General features: G+C 43.6%; 1 protein-coding gene across 4 annotated transcripts in view; it reads right to left on the reverse strand.

The window, feature by feature from the left end:
* Nucleotides 1–4,669: 4,669 nt before the first annotated feature.
* BICRAL (BICRA like chromatin remodeling complex associated protein) overlaps nucleotides 4,670–18,940 on the reverse strand; it is an 89,077-nt gene continuing 74,806 nt past the window's right edge. For all 4 annotated transcript variants that reach the window (XM_045390905.3, XM_045390906.3, XM_045390904.3 and 1 more), the window contains 6 exons: nucleotides 18,744–18,844; nucleotides 16,259–16,320; nucleotides 14,838–14,983; nucleotides 12,691–12,785; nucleotides 10,299–10,401; nucleotides 4,670–8,563 (listed from right to left, as the gene is read on the reverse strand). In XM_045390905.3, coding sequence (XP_045246840.2) covers nucleotides 7,776–8,563; nucleotides 10,299–10,401; nucleotides 12,691–12,785; nucleotides 14,838–14,983; nucleotides 16,259–16,320; nucleotides 18,744–18,844 — 1,295 coding nt within the window. In that variant the 3' untranslated portion in view covers nucleotides 4,670–7,775. The remainder of the gene's footprint in view (nucleotides 8,564–10,298; nucleotides 10,402–12,690; nucleotides 12,786–14,837; nucleotides 14,984–16,258; nucleotides 16,321–18,743; nucleotides 18,845–18,940) is intronic.

Below are 18,940 nucleotides of genomic sequence, written 5' to 3' on the forward strand. Positions count from 1 at the left end.
CAGCAGCCTCAAGCTTGAGGATCGACAAGAAAGCTGGGGTAGGAAGGTGAAAGTATGTAGCAGGTAAGACTAAAAGCAAAACAGACAAACCCAAACTTCTGAATTATTTAGGGATAATGGAATATGGCTCTTTTTACTTTTTTTTTTTTTTTTTTGAGATGGAGTTTTGCTCTTGTTGCCTAAGCTGGAGTGCAATGGCATGATATTGGTTTACCACAACCTCCGCCTCCTGGGTTCAAGCGATTCTCCTGCCTCAGCCTCCCAAGTAGCTGAGATTACAGGCATGTGCCACCACGCTCGGCTAATTTTGTATTTTTAGTAGAGATGGGGTTTCTCCATGTTGGTCAGGCTGGTCTCGAACTCCCAACCTTAGGTGATCTGCCTGCCTTGGCCTCCCAAAGTACTGGGATTACAAGTGTGAGCCACCGCACCCGGTCTCTTTTTCTGTGTTTTTTTTTTTTTTTTTTTGAGATGGAGTCTTGCTCTGTCAGCCAGGCTGGAGTGCAGTGGCACAATTTTGGCTCACTACAGCCTCCACCTCCCAGGTTCAAGTGGTTCTCCTGTCTCAGCCTCCCGAGTAGCTGGGACTACAGGCATGTGCCATCATGCCCAGATAATTTTTTGTATTTTTAGTAAGACGGGGTTTCGCCATGTTGGGCAGGCTGGTCTTGAACTCCTGACCTCAGGTGATCTGCCCGCCTCAGCTTCCCAAACTGCTGGGATTACAGGCGTGAGCCACTGTGCCCGGCCCCGCTCTTTTTACTGTCTGCATGTCTTCAGTAACACTTTTTTTTTTTTTTTTTTTTTTTTGAGAGAGTCTTGCTCTGTCACTCAGGCTGGAGTGCAGTGGCACGATCTTGGCTCACTGCAATCTCCATCTCCCAGGTTCAAGCAATAGTCCAGCCTCAGCCTCCTGATTAGCTGGGATTACAGGCACCCACCAACATGCTTGGATAATTTTTTTTTTTTTTTTTTTTTTTTTGCAGAGACAGGGTTTCACCTTGTTTGCCAGGGTTGTCTCTAACTCCTGACCTCAGGTGATCCGCCCGCCTCTCAGCATCCCTAAGTGCTGGGATTACAGGTGTGAGCCACCGTGCCCGCCCTTAGTAACAAAACATTTTACACCCTAAGAAGTAGAGGGCCGAGACCAGTCTTCCTAGTTGATGGGCAAGGACACGGTGACTGAGAGTTAAGTTGTATGAAGATACATGATTATGTGATAGATGAGGTACCAGAACCCATTTTCACATTCTGCTGCCAAAGGCACTTTCTGCCCACCCAGTTGCACTGCTTTCCTTGACTGTCATAGAAGTAATTTTTTCCCAAGGATCTTCTTGCCTTTGCAATTGGTTTCAAAGGTCAGACTCCAGCACATACCCAAGAGTAATACAGATTAGAGTTTCTTTTTTTTTGAGATGGAGTCTCGCTCTGTCGCCCAGGCTGGAGTGCAGTGATGTGGTCTTGGCTCACTGCAACCTCCGCCTTTCTGGTTCAAGCAGTTCTCCTGTCTCAGCCTCCTGAGTAGCTGGGACTACAGGTGCACCACGCCTGGCTAATTTTTGTAATTTTAGTAGAGACAGGGTTTCACCATATTGGTCAGGCTGGTCTCAAACTCCTGACCTCAGGTAATCCACCTGCCTCAGCCTTCCAACGTGCTGGGGCTACAGGCGTGAGCCACCACACACGGCCTGGGTTTCTTATAAAGGTCTTTTACCTGCAGCAGTGTAGACAGGCAATTCCTATTACAGAATCCACTTTATACTACGTATGTGCTCCTGCTATTTGTGAATATACTGAAACAGATTTCTCTATATAATTAACAATTTAATTACAAAAGTCTTGGCGCGGTGGCTGACGCCTGTAATCTCAGCAGTTTGGGAAGCCAAGGCAGCCCGATCACCTGAGGTTGGGAGTTCGAGACCAGCCTGACCAACATGGAGAAACCCCATCTCTATTATAAATACAAAATTAGCGGGCATGGTGGCAGGCGCCTGTAATTCCAGCTACTCGGGAGGTTGAAGCAGGAGAATCGCTTGAACCTGGGATGCAGAGGTTGCGATGAGTCGAGATCACGCCATTGCACTGCACACAGCCTGGGCAACAAGAGGGAAACTCTATCTCGGAAAAAATAAAAATAAAAAATTAAAGTATTTTATCTTTGTTACTACAGAAAGTATCATATTTTTTTTCTCAAGTATAACTCAGGAAAATACTAAGAACCAGGGCATGGAAATGTAAATTACAGCTCTCTGTGCAATTTATCGTGGCGGTCAGAAGAATTTTATTTTTTGAGACAGGGTCTTGTTCTGTGACCCAGGCTGGAGTCCAATGGCATGATCATGGCTCACTGCAGTCTTGAACTTGGCTCAAGCAATCCTCTGGCCTCAGCCTCCTGGCCTACACGCATATGCCACCATGCCTGGCTAATTTTTATTTTTTCTGCAGATAGGTCTCACTGTGTTGCCCAGGCTTCTCTTGAACTCCTGGCCTCAGCACTCCTCCTGCCTCAGACTCCCAAAGCGTTGGGATTACAGGCATGAGCCACATGTCCAGCCCAGAAACATTATAGCATCCCATTTTCTTCTCTCCTGCACTCCAGTCAGTTCCCAAATGTAATGTATATTTGTGTGTTGCTCCCCCTGTATACTGTGAGCCCCTTGAAAGCAGAAAGCATGCCTGAATTATCTGTATATCCCAATGTCTAGCACAGTGTCTGCCAACAGTCAACTGCTCAAGTAATATTGTTGGTTAGTGATTATCATTTTCAGCTGGATACCCAACAGGTCCTCCTCTGTCTTGGAGAGCACACACAAGGCTGCAAGCAGGGCATGACCCTGAATCCCAGGGCCTAGCCCTTTCAGAACAGCACAGCTAGAGCCCTGCCTGAGCAATGCTGTTCCAGTTCCCCCACACTGTAAAGGTTTCTTTATTTTCCCTTACCTTTCCCCCAGTAATTAACTTGGAACTTTCTCTGCATCAGGAAGTGCTAGGGCCCCTTTCCTAGAATGTGTCCTCCCATACACACAGCTGTGGGCTTTAACCATCCTAAGAGAAGATGCCTGTTTTTCCTCCAGGTATGCCTCCAGGGAATAGAGACAGATCCTAACCTAGCAACCAGATGATCCTTCCTTCCCTTTTTTTTTTTTTTTGATGGAGTTTCGCTCTTGTTGCCCAGGATGGAGTGCAATGGCGCGATCTTGGCTCACCACAACCCCTGCCTCTCCCCAGGTTCAAGTGATTCCCCTGCCTCAGCCTCCCGAATAGCTGGGATTACAGCCATGCGCCACCACGCCCGGCTAATTTTGAATTTTTAGTAGAGACGGGGTTTCTCCATGTTGGTCAGGCTGGTGTCAAACTCCCAACCTCAGGTGATACACCCACCTCGGCCTCCCAAAGTGCTGGCATTAGAGCCACCGCACCCGGCTGATCCTTCCTTTTAACTCTTCAATCCCGGGGCACTCCCATTGTAAATGGCCTGAAGAGGGACAAAAATGTCATTCTGGACACACATTTATCCTTAGCAAGAAGAGAAGCTTGACATCAGGGTGACACTGTACATGACATCAGTAGATAGATCCCTTCATATCATTCTGTTAGGTATTTGAGAATGACTTTCTTTGTTGCCTTTTAAAAATCTTTTTAGAGAATGACTTTCTATTTATGTACTGATTACTGCTGAATCTTCATTTCCTACTGCTGTTAGGGTACAGGGGAGAATCTAATTAAACCATAAATGAGTACAAGTGTAGATTCTAGGCCCTAAAGAACAATTTGTTCCCAGAAATACATTTCATCTCTAGAAGCTTCCCTAACAATTTGGGTGGAAAAACACTTGTGAGGGCAGGAATTCAAAAGGGCCTCATGGGGCTTTTACACATAAGGTTATAGAGTTATTTTATTTATTACTATTATTACTTTTGAGTCGGAGTCTCACTCTGTCACCCAGGCTAGAGTGCAGTGGTGCGATCTCGGCTCACTGCAAGTTCCGCCTCCCGGGTTCTCGCCATTCTCCTGCATCAGCCTCCCGAGTAGCTGGGACTACAGGCGCCCGCCACCACACCTGGCTAATTTTTTGTATTTTTAGTAGAGACCGGATTTCACCGTGTTAGCCAGGATGGTCTTGATCTCCTGACTTCGTGATCCACACGCCTCGGCCTCCCAAAGTGCTGGGATTACAGGCGTGAGCCACCGTGCCCAGCCAGAGTTATTTTTTAATACAAAATTTGGTCAAATATGTTGAATCCAAAGAGAAACATGTTAATTCTGGACTATGTCTTATGTGAAATCTTTTATCACTTAGCTTTCTCCTTGTCCTTGCAGAAACAAAATAAACACAACAACTGAAGAAAATCTCCTGCAGAGTGAGGCTCACTTACCTGACTTTTCACATGACCCCCACTTTTCCTTCCATAGCTAAGGATCTATGTGACAGGAGTAGGGATGGAGGCCAAAGGTGTACAGGACCAAACCTCCTCACTGACCAGCTTCATTAATTTGTAACTGTTTGGAAAGACCAAACAATTAAAATCCTATCCCTTCCCTAACTGGGGTAAATTGATTTTGGTAATGGTAAATTTATTAAAATAGAATTCCCATTGAACACTTACCCTTCTCCTCTGGGAAAAGCAGCCATTCCTATTTGCAAAATCAAGACAATCACAGTTGCACATTTTCCCAAATCTTTGGCTGTATTGCAATGGTTGTTTCATTTTGTAATCTCCAACTAAACATTTCCTAACCATGGATTAACAATATAGTTACTGACTGGTTTCTTTTAACAGTATTTATCCAACATAACAAAATAAACTGCAATTTGTTATACTTTTTTTTTTTTTTACAAAACATTTTATAAATATTTTTACAAAATGTATACAAAGCAATTTCAAGTGAGACATACTATACAAATGAAGGTATTTAAGCAAATAAAGCCCACACCACACTGACAGCGAGTGACGCGTCCTCTTTAAGTCAAGTCAGTCTGTAAGGCCTCCCTAATCTAACAGAATCTACTAAATCCTTCAGAGCTAAAATATTTCTTTTTCGTAATTGCCAGATTAAAATTTTGCTTCATCTTTAGGAAGTACTTAAGGACACAGAAAATCAAATGCTTAATAACAAATTCACACTTTTCCACGACAACAACAGAAAAAAAAAAAAAGAAAAATGATTTTTGTGACTGAGTACAAATAGTTCTAAAACTTAACTTTGACTAATGAACCTGAAAAACTGAATGCTGGCCATCTGAGGCTGAGCTCTCCTACCCTGCACCAGAGGGGGCTCGACATGCGAGTTATGACCCATGTGCGTAGAACCTAATCACAGGAGTAAAATACATGTCATAATCTTCATTTGTCATTATCTAGAATCCTTCCTCCATAAAAAGTAAACTTACATACAATGACACAAACATTTACAAGTTTCATTTTGGTAAATTAGGCTCTCCATTTGCTAGACAAGTGTTAGGGCTTAAAAACCCTTTAAAATGGTATATAGAAAAGCTAGGATTGGGACAGCAGGGCAGGATAGGGAAGAAAGAGAGGTGACAAATGTACATGAAGCTTATCTTGTCTCTTGAGAATTCCACTGATTTGCAGTAATTAATATAACTCACTAGCAGCCCACATGAAGGCTTCCAGGGATAAAGTCCCACAATGAGAAGAATTTGATTAGGAGGGATCATCTTGCTAGGAATTAGGGGAGCATGAGCCCTAAGGGAAGAAAAGCCTATGAAATCATGGAGTTCAGGGCAGGGTGTTACCCCAGGGCTACCCAAACAGAAAGTACCAACTGGCAAAACCAACTTACCTAATATGTTACAATACAGGAAAAAGGGGAAATCTGCAACTTGGACATTGGCACAAATAAGGAAAAAATGGTAACCCTAAAATGGCCCAGATTTTCCAATTTGTATTGGCTAGGGCATGTGGCTGGGGTGAAGGTACGTTGCTATTATGAAGATTGGCCATCTCACAGGGTTTTTTGTGTGTAGTGGGACACAGGGGCACCGGGGGTATAGGTCTTTTGTTGCTGTGTTTTCTAATCAGAAGCCTTCCTTTCCATAACAGGCCAATCCGGAAAAGAAATGCCCAACATGATGACAATGGGGGTCATCCCCATGCTGGCGACAGCCAGAAGCAGATTCTAGCAACACACTAAAGTGAAGACCAGAGGCTGCACCTCCAGAGCCAGGGAGATAAACAGAATAAATGAGAGAGTATGCACACTAAGAAGGAGAGTGAGTGTGCACACACTGTAACAAAAATGACCTCTGGATCCGAGCAGCTCAGATACACGCACATGTGTGTATGTGTGGGAGAAGAGTGCATACAAATACTATCATGTAGCTTTCCCAATGAGAGGAGATAAGTGATGGTTACAATGACATTGAGAATAAAGGTAACAACAGAAATGGGATAACCTGGGGCAGGTATACGAGAAAGGAAAACGGAGAACACTCCCTGACAAGAAATAAAAATAAATAAAGCAATAAGCCATGCTCACTAATATGAACACAGGCCAAACAGAAATCGTGACAGGGCATATCCTTTGGCTCTCAAATGGGAATCCCATGTCTCAGATCTTTCCTTTCAGTGGTGGGCTAGCTGGTTACCTTTGGTTTGTCTGTGTTTTGGTAATGAATTGCTGCCAGGGGTGACCACTGTTCTCAGACAAGAAGCATAAACAAGGCCAAAGTCTCCTTAAAGTTTAAACTGAAAAATTACAACATAATTTTCAAATGAAAGTGCTTTTGATGCTTGGTATTTGTTGTGGGAGAGGGTGCAAAGAGAGGTTAAATGAAACAAAATCCAGCAACAAACAAAAACATACATCATATGTTGACTATATCCAATTATAAAATGCAAAACTTGTTTTTTCTCAATAGTTAACATATATATGCTTTTACATATATACATATTAATATTATAACCTTCATGGCTCTATCCCGGCCTCCCCTGTACACTGTGCCTCTTAACTGGTTTCCATTTTCCTTTATTTAGCCTGGTGAAATTATTTCAAATTTTGCTGCTGTAAATAAGAACAGAACATTCCCTAGATGAAATTCAACATGGATATGCCTAAAAGCATGAGGTTTTGTCCCAGAAGCATCAGAAAAGCACTTGAACCATCAACAGGGAAGCACTGCAATGCCCTGCGTATGTGCTACTGGCTTTTCCACCAGGGCTCCGGTCCCTGGCAGCACAGCCAGCAATTTACTGCTCAAGGATGGCTGAGGGGGAAGAAGCATGTGGTCTTCCCCTCAACAACAACAAAAAAACACACACACACACAAACCCAAAATAATAATAATAATAAAAACCCCCAAAACTAACTTTGGAGATGCAGTGGGATATTCTTTAAAAAGTAGCTTCTATCTGTCTCGTTTGATTTTAGTAAGTCTGTTCTTTTCAAATGACTTATGATTGTCAAAATTTTACCAAGGGCCAAGTATACTGTGGTCTCATTGAGTTATGGTGTTTTTAAAAAACAAAACAAATAAACAAAATGACTATAAGCACTTTCATAACACTTGAAATGAGTGGGGCCTATCAGACTGCTTTCTAACAAGGATTAATTTTACTAAAGGATCTCCCTGTAATCACGACAAGTATTGCTCTTAAACAAAGAACAGGATTGAGATTAGAAAGTATAACCTGTGATGAAAGATCAAGCAGGCTGGAGACAGGAGACCATTTCCATTTGCTTTTGCCAGGAAAGAATGTAACTGGTCCGGGGCCGGGGGGGTCTCGGGTGGGGTAAGGGGAGGACTGCTGCTATTAACACTCTAAGATACTATTTACAGCTGCTTCTAAAATGGAGTCAGTTTCTACAACACCTTCACTGTGGTCCGGGATGAACTTTTCCAGGCAGTTTTCCTGTGAAGCCATAGGAGAAAAGTTGGGGAAATCTAACTCAACAGAGCCGCTAACCGTGGGGTCACTCTGGGGCTGCCGTCCTGCCTTTTTGAGTTCCAAGATGTTCTTAAATGTGGTTTCCAAGCTCTTCGTCAGCTGGAGATCTGGCTGGGGCTCGCCTGACCCTTTCATGATGTCTGTGTGTAAAACTTCATTCTTTGGAGAATTCCTCAGACTTTTGTCCTGGAAGGAATTGTTACATGTCATCTCCAAGTGCGAATCTGCTAGGATGCTTGAGAGTTTGCTCTCAGTACCGTGATCTGATCTGGATGAGGTTTTCCGGTGCCCTTCAGGGCCGGGAGAGCACTCACTGGCCTTCAGAGGCTCTCTCCGGCTGGCCTTCTCTTCAGACGTGCTCTGGTACTGAACTAAGCCCACTTTGTCAAATTTCAGTGCTCTGCCAAGGCATTCTGTTTTTTTAGAAATGTTTCCTTCTGCAGAGACCACGATGTGATTAGGCACTAGATGAAACTGGTCATGATTCATGGATTCTGTCACACTGGTTTTGGCTCGGTCTCTGCCTTGGGCCTTGGCTGGCGGATGTGGAGAGCTGCTTGCTTTACTGCCATGCTGGTCACTCCGGCCAAACTGTGTCTCATGAGCAGCTTTATCAAGTTTGAAGGAACAACAGAAATCAGCCTGAAAACCCTCTGGAAATGGGAACAAAAAGATCATTAGTGAGTGATTGGGAGAGTACAGACTATACAGCAGACCTTCAGTGGGTCAGGTGCTGAGGGCAAAGCCAGCCCCACTCACAGAATCCATCTGCTTCACATACAGGAACATGCAGAAGCAGGATCCTGAGAGGGCATCCTGTAAAGGCAGCCAAGGCTGTGGAGCCCCAGCTTCCAGATGGGGAGCTTAAACCTCTTGAAAAGGTAGATGCTTGATGACAAATTGGAAAATGTGATGGGCAAAAAGCCTCACTCAGTCCTGATCTCTAAGTATTATTTTATTTATTTTTTTTTGAGATGGAGTCTTGCTCTGTTGCCCAGACTGGAGTGCAGTGGTACGATCTTGGCTCACCGCAACCTTTGCCTCCTGGGTTCAAACAATTCTCCTGCCTCAGCCTCCGGAGTAGCTGGGATTACAGGCACCCACCACCATGCGCAGCTAATTTTGGCTTTTTTTTTTTTTTTTTGAGACGGAGTTTTGCTCTTATTGCCCAGGCTGGAGTGCAGTGGCGTGATCTCGGCTCACTGCAACCTCTGCCTCCTGGGTTCAAGTGATTCTCCTGCCTCAGCTTCCCGAGTAGCTGGGATTACAGGCGTCTTGCTACCACAACGGACTGATTTTTTTTTGTATTTTATTAGAGGCATGGTTTCACCACGTTGGTCAGGATGGTCTCGAACTCCTGACCTCAGGTGATCCACCTGCCTCAGCCTCCCAAAGTGCTAGGATTACAGGCGTGAGCCACCGCACCTGGCCTAATTTTGGTATTTTTAGTAAAGATGGGATTTCACCATGTTGGTCAGGCTGGTCTTGAACTCCTGACCTCAGGTGATCCGCCCGCCTTGGTCTCCCAAAGTGATAGGGTTATAGGTGTGAGCCACCGCACCTGGCCTCTAAGTATTATTTTAAATTAGTTTTCAGCTAATGACCTCCTTGAAACCTCCTGAAAACAGAAATTAGGTCCTGGTATCAGCCTGGTTTCCTCCTTAGAGCAGAAGGGCCTGGAATGGGGCTTTGCAGGGAAGGGGGATAGACACCAGGAAACAGAAAACCTATCTGTCTTACATACTTTCCGGGTGAAGACAGCTACTTGTCTTTGGGTGAAAGCACTTCAATCCCCTTAGACACATAGGAGAAACCTGGCATCACTTTGCCAAGACCACAAAATGAATAGCCAACACTCATCCAAAATGATATGGAAGGACAATGGGTATGCAGGAGCTGCATCTGTGAGTGAGCACTGAACTGCACCAGGCTTGAGGAGCCAGAGGATGGCAAAAGAAATGTCCGTGAGGATTTAGAACATTGAGGGTCCAGATGGAGGTAGGCAGACTGCTGTTATGCAAGAGTGGAAAAAGTGTTAACGCTGGAAATCATCGAAGTGAAATAGAGCTTTGATGACATCTACAAAACAACAAAGAGTATGTATAGTGTGAACATGAATTTGTTCACCAAATTCTAAAATGTGAGTTTTAGGGAATGTAGACTTGAAATCTGAAAAGATTATTCCATCCAACAAACATTGGCTGTGCAGGCCAAAGAGGAGAAGGAAGTAGCTGGGATTACAGGTGTGAGCCACCGTGCCCAGCTCTCCCCAGAATTCACGTTCTACCTTCAAGTTTCTTACTCAAAGTTCACACAGACTCCCAAAGGCCCCATGGTCCCTGAACCATGGCAGGAGCTGTCTGCTACTTTCACTGCAATGTTTCTTACCAGGGTCTACAAGCGCCAGGCGCTTGTCTCGGGATAGGGAAGCTCTTTCCTCCTGGTTGAACATCCTATCGATCATCACCATCTCAGCAGAGGGATTGATTCGCTGAAAGAGAGAGAGGCCAGTCATTTCATAGATCAGTTTAAAAAAATTGTTGTTTTTGGAAAAAATAACTTACACATTGGTACAAAATTCAAAAGATGCTACAGGGCATGTGAAAAGTGAGCCTCCCTTCTTTGCCTCTTCCTGGTGTGCACCCACTACCACAAAGTGCCTCTCCCTGGAGGCGTCTGCCTGCCTAGTAGTTTTCAGTACTCTTCTGGAGATATTTCTGACACACATAAGAATATATATGTACTATATATATGTGTGTGTGTATATATATAAAGAAATATACTTCTTTATTTTTGTACCCAAATAGTAGCAACTATATATACTGTTCTGTATTTTTTTCTCCTCTATTTAATAATATATCTTAGAAATCTTTTCGAACCCTTGACCGCAGGTGATCCATCCGCCTTGGCCTCCTAAAGTGCTGGGATTACAGGCATAAGCCACCGCACCTGGCTGAGAACAATTATTACAGACTTTGGCGGCATTATTTTATTTTATTTATTTATTTTTAGACAGTTTCGCTCTGTCACCCAGCCTGGAGTGCAGTGGTGCAATCTCGGCTCTCTGCAACCTCCACCTCCCAGGTTCGACCGATTCTCCTGTCCCAGCCTCTGCAGTAGGTGGCATTACAGGCATGCGCCACCACGCCTGGCTAATTTTTGTATTTTTACTAGAGACAGGGTTTTGCCACGTTGGCCAGGCTGGTCTCGAACTCCTGACCTCAGGTGATCCACCTACCTCAGCCTCCCAAAGTGCTGGGATTATAGGCGTGAGCCACTGTGCCTGGTCTGGTGGCATAGTTTTAAGTAAATAAATAATATATATATTATATATATTAATAAATATATATAAATATATAGATATATATTAATAAATATTATTAATATATAATATAAACATTAATAAATATATATTAATAAATATATCTATAAATAAATATATATATTTATTTATTTAAGTAAATACAGACACACAGATACACATTTACTCTATGTTGTATATGTGTATAATATAGCTCAACCAATCTCCCAAGGTACATTTTCAAAGTTGATATCAAATTGAAAATGAGTTATAAGAGACCATGATAGGCTAAAGCCTATTTGATTTTAGAACTGCTTCTCAAATCTCAGATTTGGTCTTTCTATCATTTCCTGAGGTATCTTATTCTTACTCCTTTCTTTATTTAACTGGCACTTCAGATGAATTGCAGTTTCTATCTGGGATGATGAAAATGTTCTGCAATTAGATAATGGTGATGACTATGTGACCTTGTAAATGTACTAAAAACCATCAAGTTGTACACTTCATTTATTTATTTATTCATTTTTGAGATGAGTCTCACTGTCACCACGCTGGAGTGCAGTGGTGCGATCTCGACTCACTGCAACTCTGAACACTGAAATGTTTGTCTTTTCAGTAGAGACGGGTTTCACCATGTTGGCCAGGCTGGTCTCCAACTCCTGACCTCAGGTGATCCATTATTTATTATTATTATTATTATTATTATTATTATTTTGAGACAGAGTTTCACTCTTGTTGCCCAGACTGGAGCGCAATGGCATGATCGTGGCTCACCACAATCTCTGCCTTCCGGATTCAAGTGATTCTTCCACCTCAGCTTCCTGAGTAGCTGGGATTACAGGCATGCGCCACCACGCCTGGCTCTTTTTGTATTTTTAGTAGAGATGAGGTTTCTCCATGTTGGTCAGGCTGGTCTTGAACTCCCAACCTTAGGTGATCCACCCGCCTCGGCCTCCCAAAGTGCTGGGATTACAGGCATGAACCACCGTGCCTGGCCTAAGTTGTACACTTTAAATGTAAATTTTATGGTATGTCAATGATCTCTCAATTAAAAACAAAACTAATTTTGACATTTGTCACCAGCTTATCTGTTCAGATGTGTCTCCAGTCCTTTCCCCACATCTCTGGGTTGGTGAAAGGCGGTAGACAGCATCAGAGTGTGGACCAGGGGTCAGATGATCCTGGCCTGTATCCAAGCTCTGCTAATGACTGCAAACTTCTTAGCCATCTGTACTCGAGCAAGTTACTTAACCAAAGCCCTGGTTTCCTTATCTGTTAAACAAGAGAATAGTACTGACCCACCAAGTAAAGTACAGCAAATGTTCACTGCTGTTTTTGTAGTAGCAGCTAAGTGTAAGTTTTTCTACAGTGTGAACTATCTGTGTCTTTTACATTATGTTCTATAATCCCTTGAACTTTTTATCTCTGATTTAGTGGCTGTGACCTGTAAAAAACAAATATCAGTAGCATGACTTTTACCATGGCATCTTCTAGGAGCAGGCATCTGTATTTGTTAAGCATAGCTTGGGTCCTTTTTAGGAGCTGAGTGGCAACTGTTTCAAATTCATTGTCCACTTTAAAAAAAGAGAGACAAAGAAATAGTAAGAGACTGTAAATCACTGACTAGGTCTTCTGTTTCTTAAGACTGAAATTCATTGCTCTTCCATTATTCAAACATGGCTTATCTGGGGCAATTTTCTCTTCTTAGATGAGCTGTTCCCTGGCTAAGCATCATCCTTCTACACTGCTTTGCCTCACTGTCCACTGATCATGGAAACTCATTTTATTACTAGCTTTTTTAACTTTAGGAAACCAAAAACATAATTACTTTGATATCACCTATAAAATAAAACCATATAACAGACTCGCAATAAATATCAATGAGTAGAGAATGATCTACTAGTTTAGATGACCTAAGCCTAATGGTATGAAAAACTAAAATAGCTGAAACAATGAAGTCCAACTGTTTGGACTAGGCAAACCTAAACTGTTGTGGTCATGTGGCTCTATTCTCTGTCTGTTGGTCTCCAAAGATTTGAACACCTTCTAATTCATTCTTCTTCTCAGTCTTCACACCCCTGTGGGTTTTTTTTTTGAAGGAGTCTTGCTCTGTTGCTCAGGCTGGAGTGCAATGGCGCAACCTTCGCCTCCCGGGTTCAGGTGATTCTCCTGCCTCAGCCTCCCGATAGCTGGGATTACATGCACGTGCCACCATGTCTGGCTAATTTTGTATTTTTAATAGAGACAGGGTTTCTCCATGTTGGTCAGGCTGGTCTAGAACTCCTGACCTCAAGTGATCCACCCACCTCAGCCTCCCAAAGTGCTGGGATTACAGGTGTGAGACACCGCAGCCGGCATTTTCTTTTTTTTGAGACAGAGTATTGCTCTGTTACCCAGGTTGGAGTGCAGTGGTGCGATCTCCACTCACTGCAACCTCTGCCTTCCAGGTTCAAATGATTCTTCTGCCTCAGCCTCCCAAGTAGCTGGGACTGAAGGCGTGTGCCACCACGCCCAGCTAATTTTTATATTTTTAGTAGAGACAGGGTTTCACCATGTTGGCCAGGCTGGTCTTGAACTCCTGACCTCAGGTATCGGCCTGCCTCGGCCTCCCAAAGTGCTGGGATTACAGATGTGAGCCACCATGCTCAGCCCTTATCTCTCACATTTTTGTCAGTTTCTTGATATGTGGCTAATGCTCTGGACTCATTTTGGAACCTCAGGGAATGCTTTTGGGAACTCAAGTGTCTAATTCATAAAACTACTAGAAACAGTTTGGCCAGGCACGGTGGCTCATGCCTGTAATCCCAGCACTTCCGGAGGCCGAGGTGGGCCGATCACCTGAGGTCAGGAGTTCAAGACCAGCCTGGCCAACATGGTGAAACTCCATCTCTACTAAAAAATACAAAACTTAGCCGGCTGTGATGATGGGTGCCTATAATCTCAGCCACTTGGGAGGCTGAGGCAGGGAGAATTGCTTGAACCTGGGAGGCAGAGGTTGCAGTGAGTTGATGTGCCACTGCACTCCAACCTGGATGACAGAGCGAGACTCCACCTCAAAAAAAAAAAAAAAAAAAAAAAACTTCAGGTATGCATACTGCCTAAAGGCAAGGACTATGCGAAACCACTGTGTAGAGTGTCTAGTGCAAAGCCATCCCATCTGGAGCCAGCAGTCCATACAAAGCTTGGATTTACTGCCCCTAATTTGTCAATAAAATACTCTTGACATTAGGGTAGCCGCCTAACAATTTTTTTTTTTTTTTAAAGAGACAGTGTCTCCCTATGTTGCCCAGGCAGGAGTGCAATGGCTATTTACAGGTGTGATCATAGCACACTATAGTCTCAAACTCCTGGGCTCAGGTGATCTTCTTGCTTTAGCCTTCTGAGTAGCTGGGACTACAGGTGTGTGCCCCTATACTTGGCTTCCCTTCAAAAAATATTGAGAAGTGTAAGTCACGACCTTAAACAGGGACTGGGAAACTGAGTAAATAGGGAACAAGTTTGGTCTGTGATTAACAACAATCACCTGCCTACCATCTGGGGGTGACATGGCTCTTGCTCTTCTGGGGGGTGTCCATGGGAGGGTTTCCCGGTATCAGAGTAGTGCCTTAGGGTTCCAGCCTGCTTACCTTTTCTCAAGTCTTCTTCAGTGGGCATGGAGCCCTGGCACACGTGGTAGGAGAGCAGTCTCTGCACCGCATCACTTAGTGATCGGAAGTGACTTTTGTCCGGTGTCACAGTGTGGGCTTGGTCCCTCTGCAACTGCTGGAGAATGCTTTACAAGGGAAATGGCCAATGTCAACGTAGAGTCATGTTAGGAAATTAAATCTAGTCATATTTATTTGTACACAAATAAAATAAGATATATAGGAATAGTACAGCAGTTTTTTCTTCAGTTTTATATTTTTTATACCACAGTGCGTTTATAGCTTAGTTTAACTAGCTCCACAGAGGACTCAGACTATGACCCTGACCTCGAAAGCACAGGTTCCCACCAATCATTTATGTGTTGGCATCCCCATAAACCTTGGCAGTGCCTGACCAGTGACCAACTAAACTCATGCTAACATTTCTGTTCTAAACATGGGAGTTTAACAAACCATGCTTTTCCTCAGAGATTCTTTGTCTCTGAAAAGACAAAGAACTATTATCCTTAAGAAGAGCTAACAGTAGGCTGAAACTACATTCAATATATTTGAAATGTATATACTACATTTCAATATATTTGTAAGTCCTAATGAAAATAAAGTATAGGCCAGGCGCGGTGGCTCACACCTGTAATCCTAGCACTTTGGGAGGCTGAGGTAGGTGGAGCACCTGAGGTCAGGAGTTCAAGACCAGCCTGGCCAATATGGTGAAACTCTGTCTCTACAAAAATACAAAAATTAGCCAGGCATGATGGCGGGTGCCTATAATCCCAGCTACTCTGGAGGCTGAGGCGGGAGAATCGCTTGAGCCCAGGAGGTGGAGGCTGTAGTGAGCCGAGATCATGCCACTGCACTCCACCTGGGTGACAGAGCAAGAATCTGTCTCACAAAAAAAAAAAAAAAAAAGAAAGAAAGAAAAGAAAAGAAAGTATAGAAAAAGATTTTCAAAGTGTGTATATATATATATATATATATATATATATTTTTTTTTTTTGAGACAGGGTCTTGCTGTGTCGCTCAGGCTGGAGTACAGTGGCACAATCTCCAATTCACTGCAACCTCCACCTCAGGACTCAAGTTATCCTCCCACCTCAGCCTCCCAAGTAGCTGGGACTACAGGCCCGTACCACCACGCCTAGCTAATTTTTGTATTTTTTGTAGAGACAGGGTCTCGCCATGTTGCCCGGGCTGGTCTCAAACTGCTGGGTGCAAGCGATCCTCCTGCCTTAGACTCCCAAAGTGCTGAGATTACAGGAGTGAGCCACCATGCCCTACCTCAAAGTACATTTTTAAAAAGGCTAATATGCTCATTATTATAACCTGATTTCTATAATATATTTATTGAAGGCTAGGGACCCAAAGAAATGTTCAAAATTGATTTGTTATTTCCAAAAGTAACTCACAAAGCTCCTTTAGTTAGCTGTTTTGCAGCAGGCCTTTTTTGTCCTCCTGAATGACTATCCACCTAAAGACAAAACATACCTCTTATTATTCCTTTTATAGGAAAAAGAATACAGTTATACACAAAGTTCACTACATTTCACATATTTTCAACTACCTATCAAGAACATAGTCTAAGACTATAGAATGTGCCCTGCTGAAAAAAAAAAAAAAAAAACCAGTACACAGAGTCCATGAAGCAAAGTTATACTGTGTTAAGATTGCAGAAAGCTGCATAATCAGTTCCCGAGGACTTAGTTTGCACTTTAAAGCCTGAATCTCTAACTCCTCTCTAAATGCATCATCATCATCATCATCATCATCATCATCATCATCATCATCATTTTTTTCACAGCGTCCTGCTCTGTCATCCAGGCTAGAGTGTGGTGGTATAATCTCAGCTCACTGCAACCTCTGCTTCCCAGGCTCAAGTGATCCTCCCACCTCAGCCTCCCAAGTAGCTGGGAGTACAGGTATGCACCACCATGCCTGTTAATTTTTTGGTATTTTTTGTAGAGACAGAGTTTTGCCATATTTCCCAGGCTTGTCTTGAACTCCTGGGCTCAAGTCATCACGCCTGCTCACAGGTGTGAGCCACTGCACCGACCCATGGTTATAGTTTTGAAATTCCACAGACATCTGAAAAGTCAGTAGATACTATCTAATCCATCTTCTCAGTGGTAAGTACGGGGTGCACACACTTTTAAGCTCCTGTTATATATAGTCCAGGTGTGTGATCTAATGAGGCATTTTTTACATCACTTTAAGGAAACAAATATGCCTTATCTCAGAACCTTAGAACTGAACAGATCCTTCACTGTGTATTCCAGGCAGTCCCACACTGTAGCAAGGTTCATTCAACTACTAATTGGTAGGTCTGATGGAGAAGAAACTGTCTTAGTAAGCTGAAAACAAGAAATGTTTCCTTCCTTTTTAGACTACTAATCTGAAATCTTTTAGGTTTAAAAGCCAAAGTTGAAGTTATCAAATGTGCCCTGAAAATATGTACATCTATCATGTATCAAAAAACAAACCAAACAAAAAAAACTAGGCCAGGCGTGGTTGCTTAAGCCTGTAATTCTTAATTCTAGCACTTTGGGAGGCTGAGGTGGGAGAATCGCTTGAGCCCAGGAGTTTGAGACCAGCCTGGCCAACATGGCAAAACCTTTTCTCTACAAAAAATATAAAAATATTAGCCAGGCGTGGTGGTGCATGCCTGTAGTCCCAGCTACTCAGGAGGCGGAGGTAGGAGGATCACATGAGCCCAGGCGATCGAGGCTTCAGTGAGCTGTGATCACACCACTGCACTCCAGTCTGGGTGACAGGGCGAGACCCCACCTCAAAACAAAACAGAAAAACTAAAAAAAAAAAAAAACCCAACTGGACTAGGCAGGGCACAGTGGCTCACACCTATAATCCCAAGTACTTTGGGAGGCCGAGGCAGGTGGATGGCTTGGGCCCAGGAGTTCAAGACAGGTGTGAGCAACATGGCAAAATCCTGTCTCTACAAAAAACACAAAAAAGTAGCTGGGTATTGTCCTAGCTACCCAGAAGACTGAGGCAGGAGGATCACCTGAGCCTGGGAGGTCAAGGCTGCAGTGAGCTGTGATCGCACCAGTGCGTGTCAGCCTGGGTGACAGGTGAGACCCTGTCTCAAACGAAAACCAAAAAGTTGGACTTTAAAAAGTGTCAAAGTTGTGCCAGGCGCGGTGGCTCAAGCCTGTAATCCCAGCACTTTGGGAGGCCGAGACGGGCGGATCATGAGGTCAGGAGATCGAGACCATCCTGGCTAACACGGTGAAACCCCGTCTCTGCTAAAAAAATACAAAAAACTAGCCGGGGGAGGTGGCGGCGCCTGTAGTCCCAGCTACTCGGGAGGCTGAGGCAGAAGAATGGCGTGAACCCGGGAGGCGGAGCTTGCAGTGAGCTGAGATCCGGCCACTGCACTCCAGCCTGGGCGACAGAGCGAGACTCCGTCTCAAAAAAAAAAAAAAAAAAAAGTGTCAAAGTTGGGTCAAAAGACTGTAGGGATGGCCTAATTCCTATACGCCTGGTTACTACTACAGGAAAAAAAAAAAAAATCCCTCAGCATAACTAAGAAGAACAGATCCACTTTGATACAATGGTGAACGATATTGCCCAGTAATAAATGACATTTTTTGAGTGCCTAGTATGTGCTAGCTGCTGGTATATTACTAATTCATGAGGAAATGATGGATTAATGAAGCACTGTAAACATGTCAGAAATAGAATAGACATTCATCTCAGAAACAGAAACATAAGGCCCAGCCCACCAGGAAGGTCTTCAACGACCACCCTGTTGTGGGCACACAGGGGACTGGGTGGACTGTGCACACAAAGCTAGCCAGCAACCACAAAGATGATACGACTACATTTCCATTCAATTATGCCAAACATTAGGAAGAGGCTATGCCAATAGTTTTCTACCTGCACAGCTGGATGGCCAGGAGATGATCCAACTACTTTTTCCTGCTGTGGTTGTGCGGTTCCTAAGGACGCAGATATAACTTTGCTTCCAGAATCCTGCCCTATTAGAATTAATACATAAGACAGTGTTCAAAAGAAATAGTAAATTGGGTCCATCATATAACCCTAGAGCCCAAGGGGTACAGACTGTTGAGCAA

This window comes from Macaca fascicularis, chromosome 4 (genome assembly GCF_037993035.2).
Source record: "Macaca fascicularis isolate 582-1 chromosome 4, T2T-MFA8v1.1".
NCBI classification, from domain to species: Eukaryota; Metazoa; Chordata; class Mammalia; order Primates; family Cercopithecidae; genus Macaca; species Macaca fascicularis.